A 27,547-nucleotide genomic window follows, 5' to 3' on the forward strand; every position below is an offset into this window, starting at 1 on the left:
TTTATCTGGTAAATAAGCAGGCCATCAACAATAATATTATGACCACCTCCTTGTTTCTACACTCAATGTCCATTCTCTCGGTTGTGTAAATGTGTGTTGTGCTGGTATGAGTGGATCAGACACAGGAGTGATGTAGGAGTTTTTAAACATTTTGTCCACTTAGATGGACTACATTTTGTAATTGTGGAACTACAAATTGCTCCTGTGTGGTCAGTGGAGTTGAGAGAATGGACAAAATGAGTGTAGCATCAACGAGGATGTGATAATGTTATAATTGATTGGTATATAAATGTTGTATGCACTCTTGACCAGTTTAAAAAATAGTAAGAATTTGCATTTTGCACTATTGGATCTTAAGGTTCTAAGTAGAGCTTCACAATGCTAAAAGTAGAAATGGGAGAAGAGACAAAAATTGAGCAGACAATTTATTGAAAACAATTAAACTGAAATACAAACATTAAACAAATATTAAACAGAAATTAAAGTGTCAAATAAATGACTCAGTAACTTCAAACAATTGTTTAGGCAAGTGTTTCCAAGAGGCTAGTGCAAATGTTGCTCCAGGTGTTGAAGATGGCTTCACGAAGGCCATCCACTGTCTCCAACTGATGTCCATCTTTGTAAACATCCCTTGCCATCCATCCCCAAATATTCTCAAATGGATTTAAATCAGGGGAACATGCAGGAGGGTCCAACGGAGTGACGTTATCCTCCTGGAAGAACTTTTGTCAGGCAGGCATTGTGAACTGCCACATTGCCCTGTTGAAAAACCCACCCATTACCAAATAGACGAGGGCCCTCAGTCATGAGGGATGCCCACTGCAACATCTCCACATAGCCAGCTGCTGTTTGACGCCCCTGCACAACCTCCATTGGTCCTTTGGATTACCACCTTAATGTGGTGGAGGGGTTTGCGTGAGCATGTGAGCCTAGAAACTAAGTTGTCATTGGCATTAGCCAATAGTAGGGTCTCCCAAGGCAAATTGGTTTTAGGTGATGGGCCAGACAAAGAGTGATCCATAAGACCCAGATGAAAAGAACAACAAGGACAAAGTTTCCCATGCCCGGAGTAGGGTTACCGGGGCTTAGTCCAAAGGAGCAACATTGGTCCACTCTCCAATGGGCCCCTGGCGTTTTGATGCTTGGTTACTGAAACTGTCTCTTGGAACATGGAATGTAACCTCTCTGGTGGGAATGGAGTTGAAACTGAGCTGGTGCATGAGGTTGAGAGGTACCGGCTAGATATAGTTTGGCTTACTTTGACACACAGTATGGGCTCTGGAACCCAGAGAATCCCTTGAGAGGGGCTGGATGCTCTTTCACTCTGGAGTTGCCCAGGGTGAGAGGTGTAGGGCAGGAGTGGGCTTAGAACCCTGGCTCAGCACCTGTATATTGGGGTTTACCCTAGTGGACAAGAGGGTAATTTTCCTGCACCTTCGGGTTGAGGAAAGGGCTCACCGAACAGCAGTTCAGCGTACCAGGCCTTCTTGGGGACTCTAGAGGGGGTGCTGGAATGTACTCATTCTGGGGACTCCATTGCTCTGCATGCAGACTTCAACTCTGACGTGGGCAATGACAGTGAGACCTGGAGGGGTGTGACTGGGAGAAATGACCCCCCTGATCTGAACCAGAGTGGTTTCTGTTATTGGATTTCTGTCCCCATCAGAGTTTATCCATAACCAACACCATGTTTGAGCATAAGGGTGTCTACAAGTACACCAGGCATCAGGATACACTATGCTGCATTTTGATGATTGAATTTATAGTTGTAACGTTGGACCTGCAGCCATATGTTCTGGATACTTGGGTGAAGAGAGGTCCTGAGCTGTCAACTGATCACCACCTAGTGGTGAGTTGGATCAAATTCTGGGGGAGGATGCCGGACAGACCTAGCAGGCTCAAACGTGTGCTGAATGTTTGCTGGGAAAATCTGGCAGAGGAATATGTCTGAAAGATCTTTATCCCCCACATCCAGCATAGCTTAGACTGCATCCCAGGGGAGGCTGGTGATACTGAGTCTGAATGGACCATGCCTTTGAGTTGGCTAAGAGAAGATGTGGCTGCAACTTTGTCCGAGCCTGTCATGGTGGCAATCCCCACACTCGGTGGTGAACATATTTAGGTGGTGGTATGAATACTTTGAGGATCTTCTCAATCCCACCAGCATGTCTTCTACAAAAGAAGCAGAGTTTGGGGCCTCAGAGGAGGGCTCGTCTATTACCCAGGCCGAGGTAGTCAGAGAACTCATTGGCGGTAGGGCCCTGGGAGTGTATGAGTTTGACACAGAATTCCTCAAGGCTCTGGATGTTGTAGGGCTCTCCTGGGTGACACATCGGACTGGCAGTCAGCTGATGAACATCCTTGATGAACAGTTTTCAATAAATTGCCAAAATCTTTTGTCTCTTGTTCCCATTCCTTCTTTTAGCATTGTGAAGATCTAATTAGAACCTTCTCAATATCCAATAGTGTAAAATGCTAATTCTTGAAATTTTTAGGCTTAAAGCTTTGATCAGGACTGTATATCCTTCTTTCATTTTCTTTAATGCCTTACCTTGTAACAGACATATATAAGTTAACACTAAACACAATGTTAACTTGTTACAAAAACACGTTACAGATGAAGTACTTCATGTTTTACTATAGCCTCCTTTCCTTGCTTCATTTATTCATATTAATGGTGCTATTTGGTGTATATAACTGCTTCTTTGTCATTTACCATATTTTTTATGAGTGTAGGACTATACTGATGGGTAAAATACTGTTTTTAATATTTTAAAATTTGAATGTAGCAACTAGCTATGTATGCTGGTGATAGCATTAGTTGGCTTGTGGGCTCTCAAAAAAACCAGTAACTTAATATGAATGCTCAAGTGATGTTTACCTAAACCTTAGCTGATTATTTACAAGTGACAATGCATGTTTACACTGTGCAAGGTGGGAACACACACTGGAGTGGCACCATGTTTGTTTAAGTGTCATGTGAGTGTGAAGAGCCTTTTTACAGTTTATATATCCATCACTCAGTCTTAAGGTTCTTCGTCCATTTAAATATTTTTGCAAAAGTGGTTTTTAAACCAAAAGTGGTTCTTCTATAGCATCATTTTTCTAAGAAAGTTGTGTATGGTTTTTTTTTTTTTTGGGCAAACAAAAGTCAATTGGTTTTCAAGAACAGCAAACAGAAGCTAGGTAAACATTAGACATTAATTAGAGAAAAATACAGGATTAAACAGTGGCAACTGTGCTAATTGATAAAATATAATATTGTACATATTTGCATGTGAGTTGTTGTCATTTCCAAAGATCATTTTCTGTATTGTGAACAAATGTAAAAGTCATTCAGCCATTCCAGTGCTAGTGTTATATTAGTAGATAAATGTCTTACTTCGTAGAAGCCTCGCACTAGGCTTTCAGTCTGCTGGGCCACTCCCCTCTCTATGCGCCACTTCACCATACGCTCAATGTACTCCTTCTTATTTTTCTCAGATACTGGAACACCAGCACCACCAGGCTTCAGCTCCCGCTCTGTAATCTGGAATGACAAAAATATCTTTATCACCTATATGAACATCAAACTAATTTTCTATAAATATGAACATCAAACAAATTTTCAAATTAGTAATATACTTCTTTATATACAGATAAGACTATTATAAAGCAAATTCCAAAAATGATCTGAGATAATATACTTCCAAAAGAGTAGTGCCTTAGATTTCATTGTTTCTACAGGTTTTTATGTACATTTAAGCCTAGAGAGCTTTTTGAACCAGAAACTCACAGGTTATTAAAATAACATTATAATAACAATATTTAAAGAAACTTGTAATGGATAAAGATAAACTGGAAAATTGTCAGTGCCAAAAAGTATCATGGCTTTTTTTAGTGCATACACCAACAAGTCCTGCTGACCTGACCAAACACCTCTTCATTGACAGTAAATGTGAGATCCAGCATGTTCTCAATGTCATTGTCCTTCATCCACTGTAGGCTCTGGTGGAACTCCTCATCCAAGAATTCTAAGTCGCTTAGATCACACGGGCTGCAGAAAGGGCACATGTACCTTGTACAGAAATCTGAACTGTTACTGTGTACCATGTGTCATATAATATGCATGTTAACATAATACAACTATTAAAACCTTAAGTACAGCTTATAACCAACAAAAGAAAAATCTATTCGTGTTACCCAGGTTTAAATAAAAATCTTAGCCAGATTTTTTATGAAATAGACTAGCAAATAAGAATTACAGATTATTTTGCTTATATTTGATTTTTCCTTCTATAGACACATAAGAAATGTCCTTAATATTCTTGTAATTAACTTTATAAGTTGTTATTATGTCAGTGAAAATTTTGGATGGTGCTATGGCTATTTCAAAATATAGATAAAGTGCTACACAGATCAGTGCTGGAGAGCTTTTATACCCCTTTAGTCCATAGACTCACAAGCAACTCATTCTATAGGCAATGATTTGTCATGGAGATTCAACAAGCTATGTGTCATAAATTCATGAGGTAAGAGGGTAGTAAGAATACCTCTGGATTTATAATATGAATAAAGTTCTTGTAATATTTACATAAAAAAAATGAAGGTTAAAACAGACTGCACCAACCAATTTTACCAATGTAACCAATGTTTCTTTTGCAATATAAGGTGATGATACAGAATTTGTCCCGTGTTTGCGGCAGTAACAACCTTTATATACTATTTTAAGAGGTCTTTATACATGACATTGGCAGATGATTGTGAGGATGTTATTGCATTCAGCTACATAAATATTTCTGAGTTCAGGTAGGGATGTTTGTTAATTATGCCAAGCATTAAGCTCTCTCTCTCTCTCTCTCTCTCTCTCTCTCTCTCTCTATATATATATATATATATATATATATATATATATATATATATATATATATATTTTTTTTTTTTTTTTTTTCAGGTGAATGAGACGGTGCAGCCAGATTCTTCATCACAGGGAGGGAGATGAAAGGACTAAGGCCTCTTCTAATCACTAGGCCACAGTTGCCCTGCCTTCAGTGTAAGTAAATAATAATCATACGTGTGAAAATTTAGATATCAAGATACAATTAACTGTTCTGACTTTGTCCACAGTGTGTTCCTGCCTTGAACCCAGTGATTCCAGGTAGGCTCTGGACCAGCCTCAAATCTGAAACTGATAAGCAGTTGCAGAAATTGGATGAATAAATTAATGGTCTTCTAAAAAATTGCAATGATTGTGTAATCAGTGAATTACACGCTGTAACAAAAGTTTGTCTTGTGTTGATAGCAGATTTTTGAACATAATTCTTTTTGTGAGAAATAGCAACATGTGTTTGATCTGGGAACTTGTAAATGAATAAAAATGTTAGTATAGCAAAGTGTGAACCACTGGGAGAGTTAACTTTTAGTCATATAGTGTATTTCAGTATTAAGGCTCACATTCGTAGCAGTCCTTTATAAAATGGTCGAGTGAAGAAGGCATCTAGAAGATACTGGTGAATCAAAGCAAGGCCCAAAATACGCCCACTGAACCGGAACCTGAGAAGTGTACAAGCAGGTGAATTTCAGCAAAAACTTTTAATGATCCATGAAGAAAAATGGTTAAAAGGATGATATCTCTTTTACTGTCAGCTCACCATTCATGATGGTTGTCCACAAAGGCTGACATTGGGCTGATTTGCACAGTGTAAGTGTCATTGGCTGAGTACTCAAAAAGTCCATAGTAAGGGTTGAAGAGCTCTCGGGACACCAAAAAGAAAAACTCCCTCGATGGGCCACTGTAGTCCAACCTGATTGGCAAAGTAAGACTGTGTAAAGTTAGACAACTTCAGGAAACATGTAGATATTGACCCACACCAGGTAACTTAGTCTATCATGTGGAAGACACAGAAAAGTTTAATCTGCCTACAGTCATACCTCTCGCAGCAGTCAACCCCCTCCCACCACCTTCACCAATTCATTTTAGTTAACAAGCTTAGACAATGGTCATTTTATCCACAGCTATTGCTGACCATGCCTGGAACAGTTCTATGAAATTACAGACAGTATATGGCAATTTTATAGTCTTATTTATATGATAAATAAGATATGATTTTTTTTTTCCCACAGCACCCTGGACCCACCCTTCCTCTCCAACAAAGCTGACATAGAGCTTGCTCCTCTGCAGGTCCTTGCGGGAGTAGCACATAATCTGATTAAAGGCATCTTCCAACAGATGGTCCCGGCGAATTATCAGTCTGGAAAAAATAAAACAGAGGCATAATTATAGTCACTGCAGCCTTTAAAGGAGAAAATGAGGGTTCAGTGTTGCTGGTTATATTGGGGATTGGGAGGTAGAGGAAATGTGTATTACAGCAATTGCAATATGCTTATAGCAACCATTTTTATTATTTCCTATTTAAGAATTTAATTATCATTATCATATAAATAATGATAAATAAAAATATATAAATTGTTGTTTTTTTATAATGCGCACACACTTTAATTTACCATTTTAATCATGTTATAGATGTAGGCACATGCATTAGAAGTCTTGCTGAAGAGCTTCCTGTTCACAGTGTTAGTTGTTGGTCCGAGTTAAAGCGGTGAGACTGTTTTCAAAATATGATGCAAAATGTTGAATCTTAACCACATCAGCAGAGTTATGACAGAGAGGGAGGAGGACATGATGAAGTAGCCAGACATATGACCGGTTTAACTCCTTAGTGTTGTCTCTTTGACTGAGTGGGTGACCACTGCACAGCTCCCAGAGCACTGAGGCTCTTCAGCCTCTCCACAAATATTCCCTCTGATTAATATCATACATAAATATAAATACACCTAAAAGATAACATTAATAAAAATATAAAACTACATTTGTAATTCATTATGAGAAATGAGTGTTAATATGCATTATTAAATATAAAACTGATATAAATATAATTAAAAGAACAAAAAATCTCAATGGAGCCAGTGATAATTCAGTTAATATTCTGACTGCATTTAAATTATTATTCTTATTATAACTCATGAGCTTTTTTTTTTTATTTTTTAAATCAAATACATTTTGGAGTTTTTAACTCAGATGAGTGTGGTGAAAAACAGTCAAAAATTCAGCCCATGATTTTTCTCATAGGAAGAGAGAGAAAGACACTCACATACAGTAGCTGATCTGGACAGAAATAAAACACAGAGGAGTTCCAGGCTATTTAATTCCATCTAAATTGAAAACTAACTGCAAGTGAATTGTGCAAAATTGAATCACATCTTGCTGGCACATTGACGGTTAACAGTTAAAATAATTTTAACTGGAAATGGCAAACAGGACGTCTTACACAAAATTCTCTTGAATGGAACAAGTCCTTCAGAGGTGATTATATAAGAATTAAACATGTTTTTTTTTTTGCCCAAGCTGATAAGTGAACCTTAGATGCTGTGTGGAGGTCAACAATGTTACCCATTATCCTATACCAACCACTATTTTATATTTGGCTCACCTATTTTTGGACCAGTAGAGTTAAACAAATTTATTGTCTTACTTACTTCACTTTTCCTGGACCCTGCCCGTAGCCCTTAGTCTCCAGTTTGCGGTAGAAATTTCTTAGCTTAGCCTCAAAGTCGCGTTTGTATGGGGCAGGGGCACGAGCATTTGCTCGAGAAGTACCTATGAGCATTTGTTTGGGAATGACAAGGCCAGAGATAAGAATGAAAATATAAGACCATTTAAATGTGCAAAATAATTTCATATACTGCTTTGTACGTTTAAATGCATGCATACGTATTTTATTCATCATGCATTTCAAGTTTCAAAAGACATGCAATGATCCTTCCAGGACTGGGCACGTTCACAGTGTAACGCTGAGCTTTAAAGTGAAAGTTCCACAGAAAATCTAATTTAAACCCTTTCAATTTATACCATACAGAATTATTTAAAAATTTATTTTTTAATTAAATTATCACTTTAACTTCTAATCAGACAGGAACATGGGGAAAACTAGAATAGGAAAAAGAGGACACGGTCTTGTGACCACTCACCAGGAGAGCTCTGTGGGGAGGCATGACAGTAGCTGGGGTGCAATAAGGCATGGGGTGGCACGTAAGACATCACTTCCTCTTCAAACAGACTGTGAAAGGAGAGAGGGGCCATGTGATAGGTTCACACATTTATACAAACTTGGCCACTAGCAGGACTTTAAATTGATGCCATTTAACATGCTTATTATCTAGCATTTTTTTTCAAAACCAAAGCACTTTTACCTAGCCTTCATCAACTTGGCCCCTTAGCATTTTCTCTCAAGTGAAACCCTTTATAATTCCGGATAGGATCCAGGCCCACCATGACCCTGAACTGGATAAGCAGTTTCAGACAACAAATGAATGAATGAAACCCTTTATAACCAACGTTATACATTACTTATAATAACCATGAGATGTCTCAACCGTGTGCCCTCCAGAATTTATGTATTTAGTGTCAATGCTACGTCAATGCTACATATACTACGGTCGAATAAAGCACAAAGAAAGAGAAGTTTCAGAGCCTCTAAACTTGGTAGAATAATGGCACATGAAAAATCACAGCAGTGCCCAATAAAAACAAGCTCTAGGTCATTTTATACTTATATAGATTTTATTAAATTAAACTTTCAACATGTTTTTGTGAATTTATTTTCTTAGTATCAGAAAATAAAATATCAGCTAACTAACTAGTTAGTCAGTATCAGCTAACTAACACTGAGCTAAAATATCACACATTTAAAGCTTCCCTGTTATATTTTAAAAACTTTACACTGACACCAAGGTTTTAAGCCACACCTCACCTTCAATGGATTAGTTATCTGAGTACAGTATATTCATTCATTCTTTCATTGTAACAGCTTATCCAGTTCAGGGTCTTGGTGGGTGTGGAGCCTACCCGGAATCACTGGGTGCATGGCAGGAATACACCCTGGATGGGCCGCCAATCTTTCGCAGGGTAACACACACTCACACATTCACTCACACACACAAACACACACACCTATGGACACTTTTGAGTAGCCAACATGTGTTTTTTTTTGGACTGTGGGGGGAAACAGTAATAGTATAAAAATAGTAGAAAATAGTACAGTAATAGAAAAACAATGTCACTGTCTCAAGTCACCATCAACCATTATCCTCTTGTACTGCCAGTGGTTACTTCTTGGAGAGGATATGCCAAAGAAATGTTAAAACAGAACGCTATCTAACACACAATACAGTACATATACAAATGTTTGTAGACACCCACTCATTCAAAATATCTTCTGAAATAAAGGGTATATATAGCTGTTTTTGCTGCAGACATAGCATTAATAAATTCTAGGGAGGTCAGGATAATTACTCCTTGACCACAACACCACCACACCTCATCATAAAGTTAACATATGAAGCTCTCTACATGAAGATATCATTATTAACTACATGGACAGATGAGATTAATTGCATTAATTGTTTATTGTTTTCTTTTTAAAAATATGTAAAATATAGACAGATAAAAATGTTATTTTAATATTAAAGCCTAATTCACTAAAATTTAAACCTATTTTCTATTTAAAACATTTGTGGTGTAGAAACTAAGAAAAAATATTAACAGGATAAGTGATTCCAAATTGCTGAATGGTAGATATTGTGTTCACTCAAACATGTAAATACAATCCATTAAGAACAATACGCAATATTGACACACACACACAGACCTGAGCAGCATGACTAGATCTGCATCACTGGAGAGTCGGGCCAATCCCGATGCCCCTTCATTGCGAATAAATTGGACTTTCTCTCTGCAAATGCAAGTGCAAAAGCTTTAATATAGACATTCAAATTAATCTCACTCATAGAACATAATTTCATAAACAAATTCAGCATAGCATCAAACATTATTAAGCATTTGTAATAATGCCATATACATTAGAAAATTAACTTCTTCAGAACTGAGTTAATTAAAGATAATCATCAGATTCATATGTTCAACATATGTTTTTGAAGCACAACCCACTCTATATGCAAAGTGTTCTTCTGCATGTTGCATGACATTACATATTTTTGCTTTAAAATTGTGAGAAATACATTTATACAATGTCCCCCTATTGTAGCTTCAGTGCAAAACTTACTTTAGTGAATGGTTTCTCACGAGCTCTGGTTGTCTTTCCTGCAGAATCTCAAAGATGTTGGGCTGTCGCAGGAATGCCACAATCTTCTCATTATAAGCTGTAGAACAACAGAAGATTGTTGGCTTAATATGTTAAAATTATGCTACAAATCTGAACTGTTCCATAACAGGAGAGTAGAACTTGCAGGACATTGTGGGGTGACAGGGACATGGCTGTAAGTTAGGTACCGTAAATTAGTTACAGTAGATGTTACCACTCAGCATAATAAAGATACTAAAACTATATAAATAATCAGTGTGGAAAATACACAATATGGCCAACAGTACATTACCACCTGCTCATTCAATATACATAAATACCATACTATAAATTCAAATGTTTGTGGACACACCTTGTAATTGGATAATTTTGAGATATTTTAGCTTGTATTAGATCCATACAGAAACTTGACGCTAAATATGACACTCAGAAAGAGGTGTACAAGAGCATGCAGTTACGATGCTTAATACCAAATGTGGCCTAGAAGGGTATAAAGGGTATAAAACTCTCCTAACACTGAAACACAATGTTCCACGCAATGGAACTGTGTTCTTTAGTGTGATGTAACTCTAACCAATATATATGTGATGAGCTCCAGGACTATTTAATGATCCAGTACTAATTATCCAACTTAAGTACCTGACTTCAACTAAGGTTCTCATGGCTTAATGCCATAAAATGTCCCACAATTATCAGAAGAGCAGAGGCTGTTACTATAACTGGATCCTATTAATACTCTAGCTATCAGAAAAACAAAAATATTGGATGAGTAGAAGACTATACAATTTTGGCCAAACTCTGGCAGGCCAAAAGTAGCCGTACGTTATTTGATTATCAAGTGGTGTTACCTCCATTTTGTTAACGCCACTTCATAATCAATTTACATACTGCTATCCCATGGCATGTCAGTGTATAGTGTGAGTTACATTTTTTTAGCAGCCTGTGAAAGAACATATCAGTTGTGATGTGAGAATGTGAGAAATATGGCCATTCTACTCAGTGTAAAAAAGATGGAGCCCAGACTTAGTCAGGACCTGCCAAAAGACATATCTGATACTAAGTGGCAACGGGCAAACTGCCAACTGGCAGGAAGTAAAAACACTCATCTATGACCTGAGTGACTTATACATAAAAATACAGCCACCTCTCTTTGGATTTCTACATCCAATCACAAACCCTATGTCAAATGGCATCAGTATACATAGAACCTTGGTAATGGAATCAAAATGACTGGGATCTGAACTAGGGATATGAAAGAGAAAACTGCTATCCAATGTACCAATATGCAATTAAACTACGCTTACTTTACATATAAGTGTGACAAAATGTGAAACACATCCTGCCATCTCTTTTAGCACATGGCTATGTTTGTTTATGTCCTAGTCCTGCCTTTGTTCCGCCTCCTCGTCTGTGTCATTTGTTACCCTGCCCCCTTGTTATCTGTCTCAGGTGCGTCTCGTCTGTGTTTTGTATTTAAGTCCCCTTCCTGCACTTCCTGTTTGTTGGTCATTTGTTCTTTGTCCGTCTGACTGACTGACTGACTGACTGACTGACTGACTGACTGACTGACTGACTGACTTTCTCTCTCCGTTATTGGTTTCCACGTTGTTGTTTCATTTCCTCTGTCGTTTCGTTCTTTAGTCTGTCTGTCCCGTTTGCCCTGATAAGCTCCTCGTGTCCCGTTTAGCCTGCTTGGCTCCCCGTTTCTTGTCTTTTTGTTAAAGTCTCTTTGTTTTGTTATTGTTTGTAAATTAAAGTTTATCTGTGCTTTAGCGTGTGCGTCCGCCTCCCCGTGATCCTGACACATCCCTTTAGTTTTTGTTGCTTATTTATAAGAGAGCACCACCTAAAGGTATAAAGGAAAAGGTAACCCAGACCATATAAACCATAGTAAAACAGGTTCAAGCAGACTTATGTCATGTTCCCATAGAACCCTATTCTATTCTACAGGTCGCGAAGTATTGTTTCAACTATATTGGCAATTCTGAGCATTAGTATAAGCTTTTTCTGTTTTTTTTTTTTTTTATCTTGGCTTTGGACTTGGTTTATTCCTTTGATCGGTTTACCCTTAGGATTATGGTTGTTTTTTCTCGGATGGTCTTCATGGTTTTTTGACTCCTCTTCAACTTGGTTTTTGTCTCTTGAATAAACCTGCAACTGACTCCCAAACATTTTGTAAGACTGAAATTTATGACACCTATTCATTTGGACAGCTATTCATTTGGAAAGCTCACTTCCTTGGAACTACATAAAATTTTAATTAAAGTATGTTAATACAACCCCACCACGACCCTGAAATGGAGAAGCGGAAAAGAAAATGAATGAATGAATGAATAATACAACCCCATGTCCAGAAACAAAATGTGACATTTGTTAAATGCAATAAAAAAAAGCATCTGTGACTGGTTAATTCTCATTAATCTGAAAAGGTACAAAGAAACAATTTAACTAATCTTATGGAATTTGTGAATACAAATAATGTTACAATTTGATACCTTCTACACACTCCAAAAAGTTACTGAGTCATGTTTACCACCATCATGTTTACTACCTTACCTATTAATCACAAATTTTAATCATCTGGAAAATGAACATACAAATGTTTGCAATTTTGCAAGTGGACTAATTGTTGTTTTCATGATGCGCTATACACTTTCAATAAAAGATTAAAATACTGCCAGCAGTCCAATCAAGCTTTCTGTTTTGAAGAAGCCACACTGTTGCAACATGTGTAGAAAAGGGCCTGGCATTGTCTTGCTGAAATAACCATGGACTTCCAGGGTAAAAAGTCATCATCTTGATAGTAGCATATGTGTCTCCAAAATCCCAATACACACCTCTACATCAATTATACCTTCACACATATACAAGTCACCCATGCCATGGGCACTGATGCACCTGCCTACTATGACAGATGTTGCCTTTTGGTGATAACAGCTTGTTTGGTCCTTTTCGTATATGACAAATAAAACTCAAAATCCAACACGTGAACTGACTCATGAGAAAATTATGTGAACACATAACCAAAAGCATGTAAGATTTTTAAAGTAGAAGGAAAGTAACCTGACCTGAATACTACAGATTTTGTGCAATCTTAAAGTAGTCAAAATTTAAAAAACCAAAATATAATCATCAGTGAAGAATAACAATATCTCCACATATCTGTTCAATCTGTTATCAGCTGCAAAGGTGGGTACACATAAATAAGGTGAACAACCACTAGGTTAAGTTATGCTGCGCCTCTTTGAATGTATGGAATTGTCAGTACAGTTTAAATCAGTTAACCAGTTATTTGCTGTCAGTGTAGAAATGAAAGTGCATGTACGTACCCACAGGTACCAGGTCTTGATATTGGCTGCGGCTGGAACCGCTGAAGGTACTGGAGGGTCGTGGCTGCATTGGGGGGCTTGGGGAGCGTGAGTCTTCTACAACCTAAAAAATAAATATACTTAGAATAGTCCCCAAATATTTCTTTGCTTGAACATAGAGCTCTGGGAGATATTTTTGATTCGTGTAAAAAAATGTGTGTATTTTGTGGAATGTCTTTAAATTTTAAAAACATTTTTTATAAGAACTCAACATTTTATTTTCAAAACTGCAACATAAGGAATTATTCAGAGAAAGGTACTATTGAGAAAAGAAGAGATTCCTCTTTGGCATTACAAAAAAATTCTTTAAGGTCTTTCATTTTTAAAAGTTGGGAAAATCAAAAACAGAAAGCAGTAAATAATTAATTGTATACACTGAAATTGTTCTTTAAATAATTTTTCATTCGCAAAAATAGTTCTGTATTTTATAATAGGAATCATTAGTCAAATATTCTTTAAAGTAACATAATGTATTATTTCTACCTTAAAACTACAGCTTCTAAATCATTGTGATTTTCCACAGAGCTGTAATAGGGAGAATGGAACCTCTGTGGCTGCTACGCTGGATCCACAGCTGGTTTACTGGACTAAGCAACTTCTGAATCACGGGGCAGAGGGCTCTTGTGAGAAATGCTTACAGCACAAATCTCACAGGTGGTTACCTAGCTACAAGAAGAATCTGCTTTGATATTCCCACCATGGACATTATGGTATATAGAGCAGAGAGAGAGAGAGACAAAGATAGAGTGATAATACTGGACTAAAATTATGTGAGCTGAAAGACTCAGAAATGAGCTGAAACAGAAATGAGGACACAAGTTGGAGCAGTAAGTGTAGTGCTGTAAGGTCATAATATGCTGATTGCTTTCATGATCATAAATTAATTCAACTCACATGGGGACTTAGGATCTGAAACTCTCTCCCTCTGTAACCTCACACTGGTCCACCAGTTTGGAAAGATGTGGATCTGGAGGCCTCCTCTGACCTCAAGACCATAGTCAGATTTGGCCATCCTTCCTCATTCTGCAAAACACTGGCCCTTGAACTACTGTCCAGAATAATCCCATAATGAATTTAAAAGGAGTTGCCCCTCACCCTAAATGTAAGGCCCTATCATAGAAGAGATCAGCAGATGGCCCTGTTTATTGACTCAGCTTACCTTTATCTCAACGCTCCTTTTTAACCTAAAGAGAGCTTTTTGAAACTTTCAACATTAAAAATCTTTCCTGTCTTTAGCATTAAGAAAAAACCTCCTTCAACCTACAGGACCTTAAATGACATTACTATAATACTTAGTTTGGGCTCCTTTTGCCTGAATTACTGCAGCAATGCGGCGTGGCATGGAGTCGATCAGTCTGTGGCACTGCTCAGGTATTATTAGAGCCCAGGTTGCTCTGATAATGGCCTTCAGCTCTTCTGCATTGTTGGGTCAGGCGTATTGCATCTTCCTCTTCACAATACCCCATAGATTTTCGACAAGTTTGCTGGTCAATTAAGAACAAGGATACCATGGTCCGTAAAACATGTACTGGTAGCATTGTCACTGTGTGCAGGTGCCAAGTGTGGTTGGAAAATGAAATTTGCATCTTCATAAAGTTGGTCAGCAGCAGGAAACATGAAGTGCTCTAAAACTTGCTTGTAGACAGCTGCATTAACCTTGGACCTTAGAAAACACAGTGGACCAACACCAGCAGATGACATGGCACCCCAAACCATCACTGACTGTGGAAACTTTACACTGGACCTCAAGCAACGTGGATTCTCTGCCTCTTCTCTCTTCTTCCAGACTCTGGGACCTTGATTTCTAAAGGAAATGCAACATTTACTTTCATCAGAGAACATAACTTTGGACCACTCAGCAGCAGTCCTGTCCTTTTTGGAAGCGAGATGCTTCTGACACTGTCTCTTGTTCAAGAGTGGCTTGATACAAGGAATACGACTGCTGAAACCCATGTCTTGCATACGTCTGTGCGTGGTGGTTCATGAAGCACTGAATTCAGCTGCAGCAGTGGCGGATGCTGGTCTTTCAAGGAGGGGAAGCTCAATTTCAGCCTACATCATAAAATGTGTTGGTTTATTTATATATAAATTCTACCCTCCGTTCCTTTTCAAGAAAATGATCTGTGACGCTGTCGTACCAACAAGGCGTCTTTTCCAGGGACTTGACTGACTTGACTTGACTTTCCAGGGACTCTGCTGGCCTCTTAATGGCCAGCAGAGCTAGGCTGCTTAAACGGCCTTGGCCCACGTGAAGTGTGTCCGCCTGTGAGTGCTTTGTGACGGTGGAGGGGCTCAGCAACACCCGCTGGACAGAAACTGCGATAGAAGTCAGAAAGAGTGATAGAAGTCAGTCTCCAAACACAAGCAGCTACAAAAAACCCCACCAGAAATAGAAGCTCGATTTGTTGCTAGTCGTTTTTAACAAAGAAAATGCCGCTAAGAGGTTTAAGAAAGCCTGGTTCAACTCAGAACAGAATGAAAATGTAATGCTCCCACGGATCTTTACACCAAAGGATCGCTGATTCGCCCATTTCGCTGTCAATCAAAAAGGGATTCAGCCTCAGACAGATCATCCAATCATCATGCAGAAGCTGAGCGTCTGGGCCAGCCGAGGCCAGCCAACTGCCCCATAGACCCCCAGAGACGCTGAGCGTCCGATGGGCGGGACAAAGCCCAGCATTTATCCAATGACTCGTCTCATTTCACTGCACTTCGCTGCTTCGCTATTGAACTCTGTGGACGCTCAGCGTCCTCACTGTTTAAATCACTGTGAAGGGAATGATTGAGAGGAAAGCCGCGTCTTTACCAGTGATAAGAAGCTGATTACGAACAAAAGTTGAGCGCGTTGTAGTACATTTTTATTCAATGACATGTACACACAACAGTATATATTTGATCACTTATTTTTTGACATTTTAGGGGAAGCTGAGCTTCCCTTGCATTCTTAGAGCAATCGCCACTGAGCTGCAGTCCAGTCTTTGTGAATCTCCCCCGCAGTTTTGAATGGGTTTCGTTTCTCAATCCTCTCCAGGGTGCGGTTATCCCTATCGCTTGTACATTTTTTCTACCACATATTTTCCTTTCCTTCACCTCTCTATTAATGTGCTTGGACACAGGGCTCTGTGAACAGCCAGCCTCTTTAGCAATGACCTTTTGTGTCTTGCCCTGCTTATGTAAGGTGTCAATGGTCGCCTTTTGGACAACTGTCAAGTCAGAAGTGTTCCCCATGATCGTGTAGCCTACAGAACTAGACTGAGAGACCATTTAAAGGCCTTTGCAGGTGTTAATTAGCTTAATTAGCTGATTAGAGTGTGGCAACAGGTGTCTTCAATATTGAACCTTTTCACAATATTCAAATTTTCTGAGATAATGAATTTGGGGTTTTTATTAGTTGTCAGGTATAATCATCAAATTAAAAGAAATAATATTGAAGCAAATGTCTCATCAGATTTTGCAATCTTACTACCTTTGAAGTTGTAGCACTGAATTTTCAAGAACACGTTTTCACTGTTATTATTCATTCATTCATTCATTATCTGTAAACGCTTATCCAATTCGGGGTCCAGGGCCTACCTGGAATCATTGGGTGCAAGGCGGGAATACACCCTGGAGGGGGCGCCAGTCCTTCACAGGGCAACACAGACTCACACACACACATTCACTCACACACTCACACCTACGGACACTTTTGAGTCACCAATCCACCTACCAACGTGTGTTTTTGGACTGTGAGAGGAAACCGGAGCACCCGGAGGAAACCCACGCAGACACTGAGAGAACACACCAACTCCTCACAGACAGTCACCCGGAGCGGGAATCGGGGGCTGTGTGGTCCCTGGAGCTGTGTGACTGCGACACTACCTGCTGCGCCACTGTGCCGCCCTGTTATTATTCAAGATTAATAAATTCAGATAAAAAAAATCAAGCTCAAAAAAATTCAAACAATATATTTCGAAGTTGCTCAAATTCGGTAGACGAAATTCAGATACCAAAATACGAGTTACAAAAAATTCAGATACACATCCAGGATACCAAGGATGAGCAATCGATTCATTAAGATTCGGTGAGAGCTAAAAATGTATGGAGAGAGATTAGTCCCAAAATACTTACAAATGCGTATATGTTAATCCACAAATTAAACACAAGTCACAAAAATGTTTCACTGTTTACAAATGAATACATGTTTTTAGTTTTCATAGATATATCATAAGTTTATGTGAAAATAAATACACTTGTTTAAATTTACATTAAATATATTTGTAAAATCACTGTCTTGAATTTAAATTCTCTGCAAATTCTCTGTAAATTGACTCTGTATTTGTGGATCATGTCACTCACGTTTTTTCTGTGACGCGTATTTATTAATTTCTTTACACATTTCACCCAATCCAAATCCAAATACAGCCTCGTCCACAAATGTGGGCAGCAGGTGAACCCAAGCTTTGTTGAGGACAGTGTTATAATCAGGTTTTTTAGAGTTACTGATGAACGAGGGCGAGTGCTAGCACCTACTAACTTTTTCCGTGACGTGTATTTATTAATTTCCTTTCGCATTTCACCCAATCCAAATACAAATGCAGCCTCGTCCACAAATGTGAGCAGCAGGTGAACCCAAGCTTTGTTGAGGACAGTGTTATAATCAGGTTTTTGAGAGTTACTAATGAACGAGTGTGAGTGCTATCACCAACTTACTTTATCCAGATTAGCTCACTTTTTAGAGTTGGACATCGATTCTGGCAAGTGCTTTTCTGTCAGTTGCTATGGTAATATTGGCTAGAGTACGACCAACGTTACACTTTATGGTTGTAATAACACAGTCCAGTGTATATTAAGGCGGGGAGAAGCACCATGGTTTAACAGCTAAATTTTAAACATGAATTACACTCAGCAGCTGGTAGGGGTAGCTCAGGAGACAAAAAAGCTGATTCTTACATTATATATTATTATTAAGGCAGTTTTTTTTTGTAACTTTACTGAACTCCCTCTATTGTTTGTGTAGTTAGAACCTGCAGTAGTTCCTGTTGTTCAGACAACATTGTGATTTTGGAATTTGTGACAAATATTAATCAAGAATATTAATCAATTGTCAGACAAGTATGCACGATTTGTGAGCCACTTAGAGTTGGTAAAAAAAGTCAGAATATGCAGAAAAATGCTAATCTATCAGAAAAATACATAATTCATCTAATAATAAATCTTTGGGACCCACCTCCATGTGCAATTGTGATGATTTATTTTCTGACCAACTTACCTTGCACAGCATTGTAAATAGCCTTGACTTTCGCTGAAAGAATCTTAATAAGACTGACCGTTTGTGTTGCTGTATGTACATTGTGAATGAGGAGGAGAATCTTCTTTGAATGATATATTGGGGGAAGCATACATGTTGCAGATTGGGAAACATTGCCGTAAATATTTTATTTTTAACCACTATTGCACATGCTCCAAATATGCATACATTATCTATAAATTTCTAATGGCATATTCATTTCACAGGCTTTAAACTGTCATTTGCAAATACTTAAGAACAAATAACACAATGTGGTCATGGTTCTTTATATATATATATATATATATATATATATATATATATATATATATATATATATATATATATATATATATATATATATACTTTATATTTATAGTATAAGGCATGTTAGATCGTATTTTAAGTTTCATCGTACTTTTCATAATACATTTTGCCTCTTCGGCACTGACTGACTCAGAATGCATCGACTCACTGAGGTATGCCAGCATTTAGTTGAACCCAGGTACCTTCTCTTCTATTAAATTCTGCTTTCCATCTATTTTTAAGATTAAATGTGAACAGGATGTAGATGGTTAGCCTGCATAGTAAGAAAGAAAATAATAAAATATACCTGCTCTAGAAGAATAAATCCTAGTATCCTCTAGTGTACAGAAGACTTTAATTGCTTTTTAAGTAGTTTCATGATTTAAATTAGCATTTGCAACTAAAACTTTCATTACCCTATGCATCCTTTGAAAGGTCCTCACAGGTTGTAAACAGAAAAAAATCCCATACCTCTCCAGCACTGTGGCTCCTTTGGCGGCTGAGGTGCTGGCGATGAGCCAAAAGGCCACTGGAGCGAGAGCTCTGCAGGGGCAGCCGGGGGTCAATGAAAGTTGTGGCACGGCAATTATGGTCCACAAAGAATGGCTGTGAGAAATAACACATAAATATGTATACAAGGCATAAGTTATGAATAATTTCAGAAAATGTCTCAAGATTCTCCATTAAATGGTAAGCATTTCCTTACACTTTATTTATGTGAGATTGGGATTCATGATGAGATCCATTTATGTGAGGTGTGAGAAGCAGAATAAGGCACTGTATGTATAACACTCATACTCTAGAATATTTTACAACCAAAACACATGTTGCCTATTGTCTTAGACTTACACCAATGAGAATATTACACAGCTAACAAGACAGAAACCAGATTTACAAAAAGGAAACTAATAGTGATTTGGTTTCACTTTGGGTTGATAGCTTCAGATCCCCAAAATTATGTGCTAACGCATTGAAAAAGACGTGTTTGTGTTGTGTATATAAAAAAGAAACACACACCTTGCCAGTGTGGTCATGTTTCATCTCCCAGCCTCGTGGGAGCTCCAACTGCTTGTTGGCAAAGAGGTTTAGGAATGTGACAAGGTCTCTGTTGTGCTGGTAGCGCTCAAAGTGCTGCGCATCTCGACGAACCTTACTAATCATGTGCTTCAGACATGTGTTACCAGTAAACAAGCGATAGGCACTCTGTAAATAATAAAAAACATGGAAGAAATAGGCTCATTAGAGTCATCAATGATGGATAATTAACCTTAAGCTTAAAATTAATCTTGTCACACTCTGAACAAAATATCATATGTCCATTTTTGATGAAAATAGTTTTTTTATAACTTGAAATCAACAGCTGCCATTTGCACGATGTAAAAATTATATGATGAATGTATCAAAAAATGGCTCAAAATCTATGAACTTCCCATTAAGAGAACAGATATTTCATGATTTACAATGGAGTTAGTTCTGATAAACCCATTGTAATGTGACTGTATCACAAAATGTGTTGTCACATTTTGTGTTGTAACAAAAAATGTGTAGCAAATGACAGACTGATGGTGTTGCTGCTCAGCTCAGTCAGCTTGCTGCTGTGTATCACTTTCCTGAGGAAAAATTCATATGAAAAATTCAGATACAGTTTCTGCTGAAGGTGTATTTATGTGTATCATCGGATTCCCATTGTAAAAGCAAAATAACGTAAACCAATCCATCACTATCTGAGGATCGTCTGTATCGCTTTCCTGAAAAGTGACCACTTTGGAAATGAAGTTATGTTCCAACAAATACAAACTGCTTGAGTTCTTTGAATGTCATCATAATGACTACGGATGGTTTGGACTATCGGACCAAATAGAGAAAGCTGATGCAGAATAAGCAAGGCAGGTTTGATCAGATTATTTACTCACTGTCTTCACACCAAAAAAAGCAGAAAACATGTAAGAACCCAATTTAATGGTAACCACCGTGATACTGTATTATTCTGCTCCATCATAAGGTCATAGGGCACACTACATGGGGTACATAAAAAATACTTTAATCATTATGAGAAAGGCATGCAGTTGTGCAGAAGGTAAAGTAAGATTAATGTGGTTTGGGACACATCACAGATCTGCTTTTTAAGATTCTGCTTTTTAAGCTGGAACCAAAAATGCGAATAAGGACCTTTTAAATAAGTAGGATAAGCACTGCATGTGCAATGCATCTTTGTGCTTTGCAAAATATTTATCTTGATCTCAGCCACAAATATGTAGTAGAAGTAGAACACAGAAGAATATGTTCATTCAGATGCACGGCCATTTACAAACCAATCATTGTCCAACCAATCAGGAAAATCCTTTAATAAACTCTGTAAACTGCAGTGTGAAAGCAAAACTGATTGGATCAAATAACACAATATGAATTTTGGTTTTTGACAGTGGTCCAGACTTTCATGTGTGAAAACGCCCTTAGTGTTCTTATGCTGCAATACCTTCTATCTGATCTGGTGGCATTCAAGCAAAACAGTATGGTAAAGTGCTGATGATTAATTGTAATAATGAAACATGACTATCATACCAAAGGTAAACATATGGTGCTACATTACTCCAGGTAAAACAATTACAAGTCTATTAACTTGGTACAATTTCCCTCTAGTCAAATCTTAGCATTAAGCATGCTGTTCTATACAAAAGTTACAGACTGTACACAGTTGAACCTGGGCCAGCAAACCTTAAAGTCACTAATTATTAGGGTTGTCTACAAATCATTAGACATACAAACCGGATTCCAAAAAAGTTGGGACACTAAACAAATTGTGAATAAAAACTGAATGCAATGATGTGGAGGTGGCAAATGTCAATATTTTATTCGTAATAGAACATAGATGACAGATCAAAAGTTTAATCTGAGAAAATGTAACATTTTAAAGGAAAAATATGTTGATTCAAAATTTCACAGTGTCAACAAATCCCAAAAAAGTTGGGACAAGTAGCAATAAGTGGCTGGAAAAAGGAAATTGAGCATATAACGAACAGCTGGAAGACTTAATTAACACTAATTAGGTCAATTGACAACATGATTGGGTATAAAAAGAGTTTCTCAGAGTGTGAGTGTCTCTCTGAAGCCAAGATGGTAAGAGGATCACCAATTCCACCATTGTTGTGCAGAAAGATGTGCAGCAATACCAGAATGGTGTTACCCAGCGTAAAATAGCAAAGATTTTTAAGTTATCATCATCAACCATGCATAACATCATCAAAAGTTTCAGAGAATCTGGAACAATTGCTGTGCGTAAGGGTCAAGGCCATAAAACTCTACTGGATGCTCGTGATCTCCGGGCCCTTAAACGTCACTGCACCTCAAACAGGAATGCCACTGTCAAGGAAATAACAGAATGGGCTCAGGAATACTTCCAGAAAGCATTGTCAGTGAACACAATCCACCGTGCCATCCGCCATTGCCAGGTGAAACTCTACAGTGCAAAGAGGAAGCCATTTGTAAGCAAGCTCCACAAGTTCAGATGTTTGCACTGGAAGACTGCTCTGGTCAGTCTTTGCACTGGTCAGATGAGTCACAATTTGAAGTTCTTTATGGAACATTGGGACGCCATGTCATCCGGACCAGAGAGGACAAGGATAACCCAAGTTGTTATCAACACTCCGTTCAGAAGCCTGCATCACTGATGGTATGGGGTTGCATGAGTGCTTGTGTCATGGGCAGCTTGCATGTCTGGAAAGGCACTATTAATGCAGAGAACTATGTTCAGGTTCTAGAACAACATATGCTCCCATCTAGACGTCATCTCTTTCAGGGAAGACCCTGCATTTTTCAAAAAGATAATGCCAGACCACATTCTGCAGCAATCACAACATCATGGCTACATAGGAGAAGGATCCAGGTACTGAAATGTCCAGCCTGCAGTCCAGATCTTTCACCTATAGAGAACATTTGGCGCATCATAAAAAGGAAGGTGCGACAAAGAAGGCCCAAGACGATTGAACAGTTAGAGGCCTGTATTAGACATGAATGGGAGAGCATTCCTATTTCTAAACTTGAGAGACTGGTCTCTTCTGTCCCCAGACGTCTGATGAGTGTTGTAAGAAGAAGGGGGGATGCCACACAGTGGTAAAAATGGCCTTGTCAATGGATTTGTTGATGCCATGAAATTTTGAAACAACATTTTTCTCTTAAAATGATACATTCTCTCAGTTTAAACTTTTGATCTGTGATTTGTGTTCTATTCTGAATAAAATATTAGATGTTGGCACCTCCACATCATTGCATTCAGTTTTTATTCACAATTTGTTTAGTGTCCCAACTTTTTTGGAATCTGGTTTGTATAATTGATAGTTCTTACTCTCACTTTTAACTGGTGTCATTGTACTTGTATTTTACTTGCTTTTTGTGTGCTTGTGTTTCTTTCACTCACAGGGTTGGAATGCAGCACAGTGAAGAAGTCTGGACTGGAGAGGAACTTGGCACCAGGAGACTGAAGTAGCAGGGCCAGACGAGAGCGAGGGCTTGTGTGGGCCAAAGAGCTGTCCCTCCGATACTCTACACACACACACACACACACACACACACACACACACACACACACACATACCAATTACATTAGAGAGGGCAGGGTAAACTGAGGTTATAAAGCTTGGTGTCAGATAGTAAATTCAATGCTTTTCTATCTTGCCCACTTGTAAAGTCACTAGGGCATTTTGTTTATACTTCCCTTTTTTAATTTTATGAGGTCTAATAAGTATTAAGTAGCTCTTAATGACTCTGTTCACCAGGGTTAAATAGCTACCACAAAGGACAAATTCCTTAATTTTTCAACACTGGTACAATTACGAAATACACTAAATAATAAATAAATAGGACAAAGGCCACTCTGTATCATTAATCAATCAGGCGATATAGCAATTCTGTTAATATAACAAAGCATATGATGTGTTTTGTTTTGCCACATTGCCCACTCCTATTTGAAAATACTGTAATTTCATCCACGTGTCCTGTAGAAATTGTAGATTATTTTGTGTCTCACCAGAGATGGAGTGGGGCAGCAGGTCCAGGTCCTCAAGAGGAGGAAGGTCTATGACCTGCTCCTCTGACCTCTCATTGGTCATTGTTCTGCGGATACTTTGATATCTGCCAGGAAGAGGCAACACAAAACACAAAAAAGCTTGTGTTTAGAGAAAGAATGCTAACATTATACATTTTTTATTAATCAGTCACTAAAATTCAATACAATACAAAGCACCCCCCACCCCCCATTGCATAAATGAATATGAGAAAAGGGGAAACTGACATGAGGGTGGAGATGGGGTGGAGGTGGGAGCAAGTTTAAAACAGGAGGCTCGGTGGGTTTGATAATGGTCGAACACGGCTCCGAATATGGGGATCAGCAGGAATGACCCAGCACATAGTGAAGCAGTCGAGTCGAGATCCGTCTCCTGAACTAAATGAAGCAAGTTTGTCTGACATGGAAATTACGTGAGAGAAGGAGTTCAGGCGTGGTCCTACTCCCAAAATTATGTTATTACATAACTTCAATTAAAGATATGGAAAAGGGAAAATTTCTCCCCGTGTCCGCGTGGGTTTCCTCCGGGTGCTCCGGTTTCCTCCCACAGTCCAAAAACACACGTTGCAGGTGGATTGGCGACTCAAAAGTGTCCGTGGGTGTGAGTGTGTGAGTGTGTCTGTGTTGCCCTGTGAAGGACTGGCGTCCCCTCCAGGGTGTATTCCCGCCTTGCGCCCGATGATTCCAGGTGGGCTCTGGACCCCCCGCGACCCTAAATTGGATAAGCGGTTACAGATAATGGATGGATGGATGGAAAGGGGAAAATCTGCTGAGCGTCAGTTTTAAGGGCCTGTATTTGAATAATGTATCTCCCTTTAAAAAATATCTTCATGTTTAAACTGTCTTGATTTAAACTTTTCTAAACGTAACCAGAATGGGAAATAATGGTTTACGGAAACTGACATGAGTACTATTTTATACTATGGACAGATAAGCTGACATTCATTTTTGTAAAATATCAAAAAAGTGAAAGGCTTGTGGATCAAAGAAACACCTCTGCAAATAAATAAGAGTATCTCAACAGTTTATAACACATTTCTGTGTTCACTGCTGTGAATGGTGTTTAAGCCATATAGATCAACATAAAAATTTGTGAGTGTGTGTTGCCCTGTGAAGGACTGGCGCCCCCTCCAGGATGTATTCCTGGCTTGCGCCCAATGATTCCGGGTGGGCTGAACTTGATAAGCGGTTACAGATAATAAAATCTGGTATACAGTGGTATCACTCTGCTTGATTGGCCAGCAAACTCGCCTGACCTATTGTCAAGAGGAATATGAAAGACACCAGACCTATCAAAGCAGATGAGCTGAAGACCACTATCAAAGCAACCTGGGCTTCCATAACACCTCAGCAGTACCAAAGGCTGATCGCCTCCATGCCCTGCTGCACTGATGCAGCAATTCATACAAAAAAGTCCCAGACCAAGTATTGAGTATATACTGTACATACTTTTCATTAGGCCACATTTTCTGCATTAAAAATTATTAACTGGTCTTATATAAAATTCTAATATTCTGAGATAATGACTTATGGGTTTTCACTGGCTGTAAGCCATAATAATCAACATTAGATTAAAAAAAAGGCTTAAAATAGATGACCTTGTTTGTAATGAATCTGTACAATCTATGAGTTTCATTTTTTTAATTTGAATTACTGAAATAAATGAACTTTTAGATGATATTTTAATTTAATGATATGCACCTGTATATAATGTTATCAAAGCACACCTCAAGGAAGGCCATAGGACTCAGGGCAGGAATTTGGGCAGGGGTCAGAAAGCTCTGCAATTTCTGGCTGTGAGAAGGCACTGTGATTTGTTAATGCTACATTTGATCACCCTTTAGAAGTTTTCTTTTCCTGAGAAGCCTGTATTGCTGACCTCTGGCCTTTTTTTAAGATTTTAGTTTATGCATCTGATTTTTAAAATCTGAATATTTCATCACATCACAATTTCAAAACACACACAAAAAAGCTTTTTTAAAATTCAGTTTCATTAATTATGTTAATTAAGTTTATCAAGTGCCATATAAATATAATGCAAATATAAAATTCTGAAAATTAAAAAAATATATGATTTAAATATTAAAATTTTAGATTCAAATACTTATGTCAACTATTCAGCTCAATTATCTACTGATGATATTCTAACCTGCGGTTAAGTTGTTCCATTTGCTGGATTGAGCTCGACCGTGTCAAACCTTGTGGAGCAGGAGGGCCTGTGGGTCTCTGCCATGTGGTTGTTCGATTTACATGATCCACAAAGAAGATACGGCCATGACTGTCAATTCGAGCCTCCCAATCTGGGAGAGAAGTAGTGTAAAAGGAAGAATGGTTAATATTGTATACAGTTTTGAGACAGACACAAATTATCTTTTGGCTGACCAACTAAATATTGTGGCAGCGCAGAATATGGGAGAGGCTGGAGCTCAAAGTAGGAGCTCCCAGCATGCTCAGCAACACCCACTTTTGCTAGTTCTGATTTGAGTGTGCTGTAACTGTGTTTTCTATAAGTGGGGAGAGTTGTAAATAGTTTGTGTATGTGTTGGACTTGATTGATGTGGGAAGAGCAGTATCCACCGCCAGGAAGATTTGGATGATGGTGGATATGGGCTCTGCTGGTCCCACCTTACATCAAGCCAAATAAAAAAAATAAATATTCTTGTTCACTTGCTGCTTTCTGTCTATAGCCATTGTAAGGGAACTTAAGTAAACACTACAACTCTTTGTCTAACTATGAGACAATGACACTATATACAAAGACACACATGTACACAAGGGGAAATAAATACACATATATATTCACTGCATGCACAGGCTGACAAACATAAACATACACACACTCACTGGGAGGTAAGGGCTCATCCACACGCTGGTATCGGTGAATATCTTGTCTTACAGAGGGAAGTGAGCGAACTTGCTGATGTCCATTCACATGGTGATGACCTACAAACATTCAAGATCCTGCATCGTAAATGTTTCAAAATGAACCATTTATGCCTCAGACCTTATGCTACACATCAGGACACTTCACTTGTTTTTCATCACAATTGTGATATCACAACCATGAACAAAATATAATATAACAATATAAGCCACTACCATCATCTCAGCAATACACTATGGGGTGGTTTCTCCGACAGAGGTTAAGAATGTGGCCCACAGCTGCAGTTCTCCTACTGCCCACATTTGGCTTTGAATTCACTCAGATCCATATTATTTGGGCCAAATGTCCAGTGTGTTGTGGGCCACACCTGGGCCAAATAGACACTGCCTGGCCCCCACAACACATGCTGTAACCCAAGCCTGACTCATGACTTTTGGCCCATGTCCAGCCTATACAACAATTTCTAGTGCCATAACTGAGTCGTAAGTGCCAAACATGGCACAGATTAGACTTAAATGTGTC

General features: G+C 38.4%; 1 protein-coding gene across 1 annotated transcript in view; it reads right to left on the bottom strand.

Annotated features, from left to right (window-relative positions):
- hecw2a (HECT, C2 and WW domain containing E3 ubiquitin protein ligase 2a) overlaps window positions 1-27,547 on the bottom strand; it is a 61,188-nt gene that overhangs the window by 6,199 nt on the left and 27,442 nt on the right. Inside the window, exons 10-25 of the mRNA XM_066686642.1 lie at window positions 26,986-27,084; window positions 26,291-26,441; window positions 24,106-24,209; window positions 23,497-23,621; window positions 20,100-20,285; window positions 19,554-19,688; window positions 13,469-13,571; window positions 10,101-10,197; window positions 9,687-9,770; window positions 8,008-8,096; window positions 7,516-7,636; window positions 6,117-6,230; window positions 5,631-5,783; window positions 5,434-5,532; window positions 3,907-4,036; window positions 3,383-3,529 (exon numbers count right to left, since the gene is read on the bottom strand). Coding sequence (XP_066542739.1) covers window positions 3,383-3,529; window positions 3,907-4,036; window positions 5,434-5,532; window positions 5,631-5,783; window positions 6,117-6,230; window positions 7,516-7,636; window positions 8,008-8,096; window positions 9,687-9,770; window positions 10,101-10,197; window positions 13,469-13,571; window positions 19,554-19,688; window positions 20,100-20,285; window positions 23,497-23,621; window positions 24,106-24,209; window positions 26,291-26,441; window positions 26,986-27,084 — 1,937 coding nt within the window. The remainder of the gene's footprint in view (window positions 1-3,382; window positions 3,530-3,906; window positions 4,037-5,433; window positions 5,533-5,630; window positions 5,784-6,116; window positions 6,231-7,515; window positions 7,637-8,007; window positions 8,097-9,686; window positions 9,771-10,100; window positions 10,198-13,468; window positions 13,572-19,553; window positions 19,689-20,099; window positions 20,286-23,496; window positions 23,622-24,105; window positions 24,210-26,290; window positions 26,442-26,985; window positions 27,085-27,547) is intronic.

Source organism: Hoplias malabaricus, chromosome 12, assembly GCF_029633855.1.
Source record: "Hoplias malabaricus isolate fHopMal1 chromosome 12, fHopMal1.hap1, whole genome shotgun sequence".
Classification (NCBI taxonomy): domain Eukaryota; kingdom Metazoa; phylum Chordata; class Actinopteri; order Characiformes; family Erythrinidae; genus Hoplias; species Hoplias malabaricus.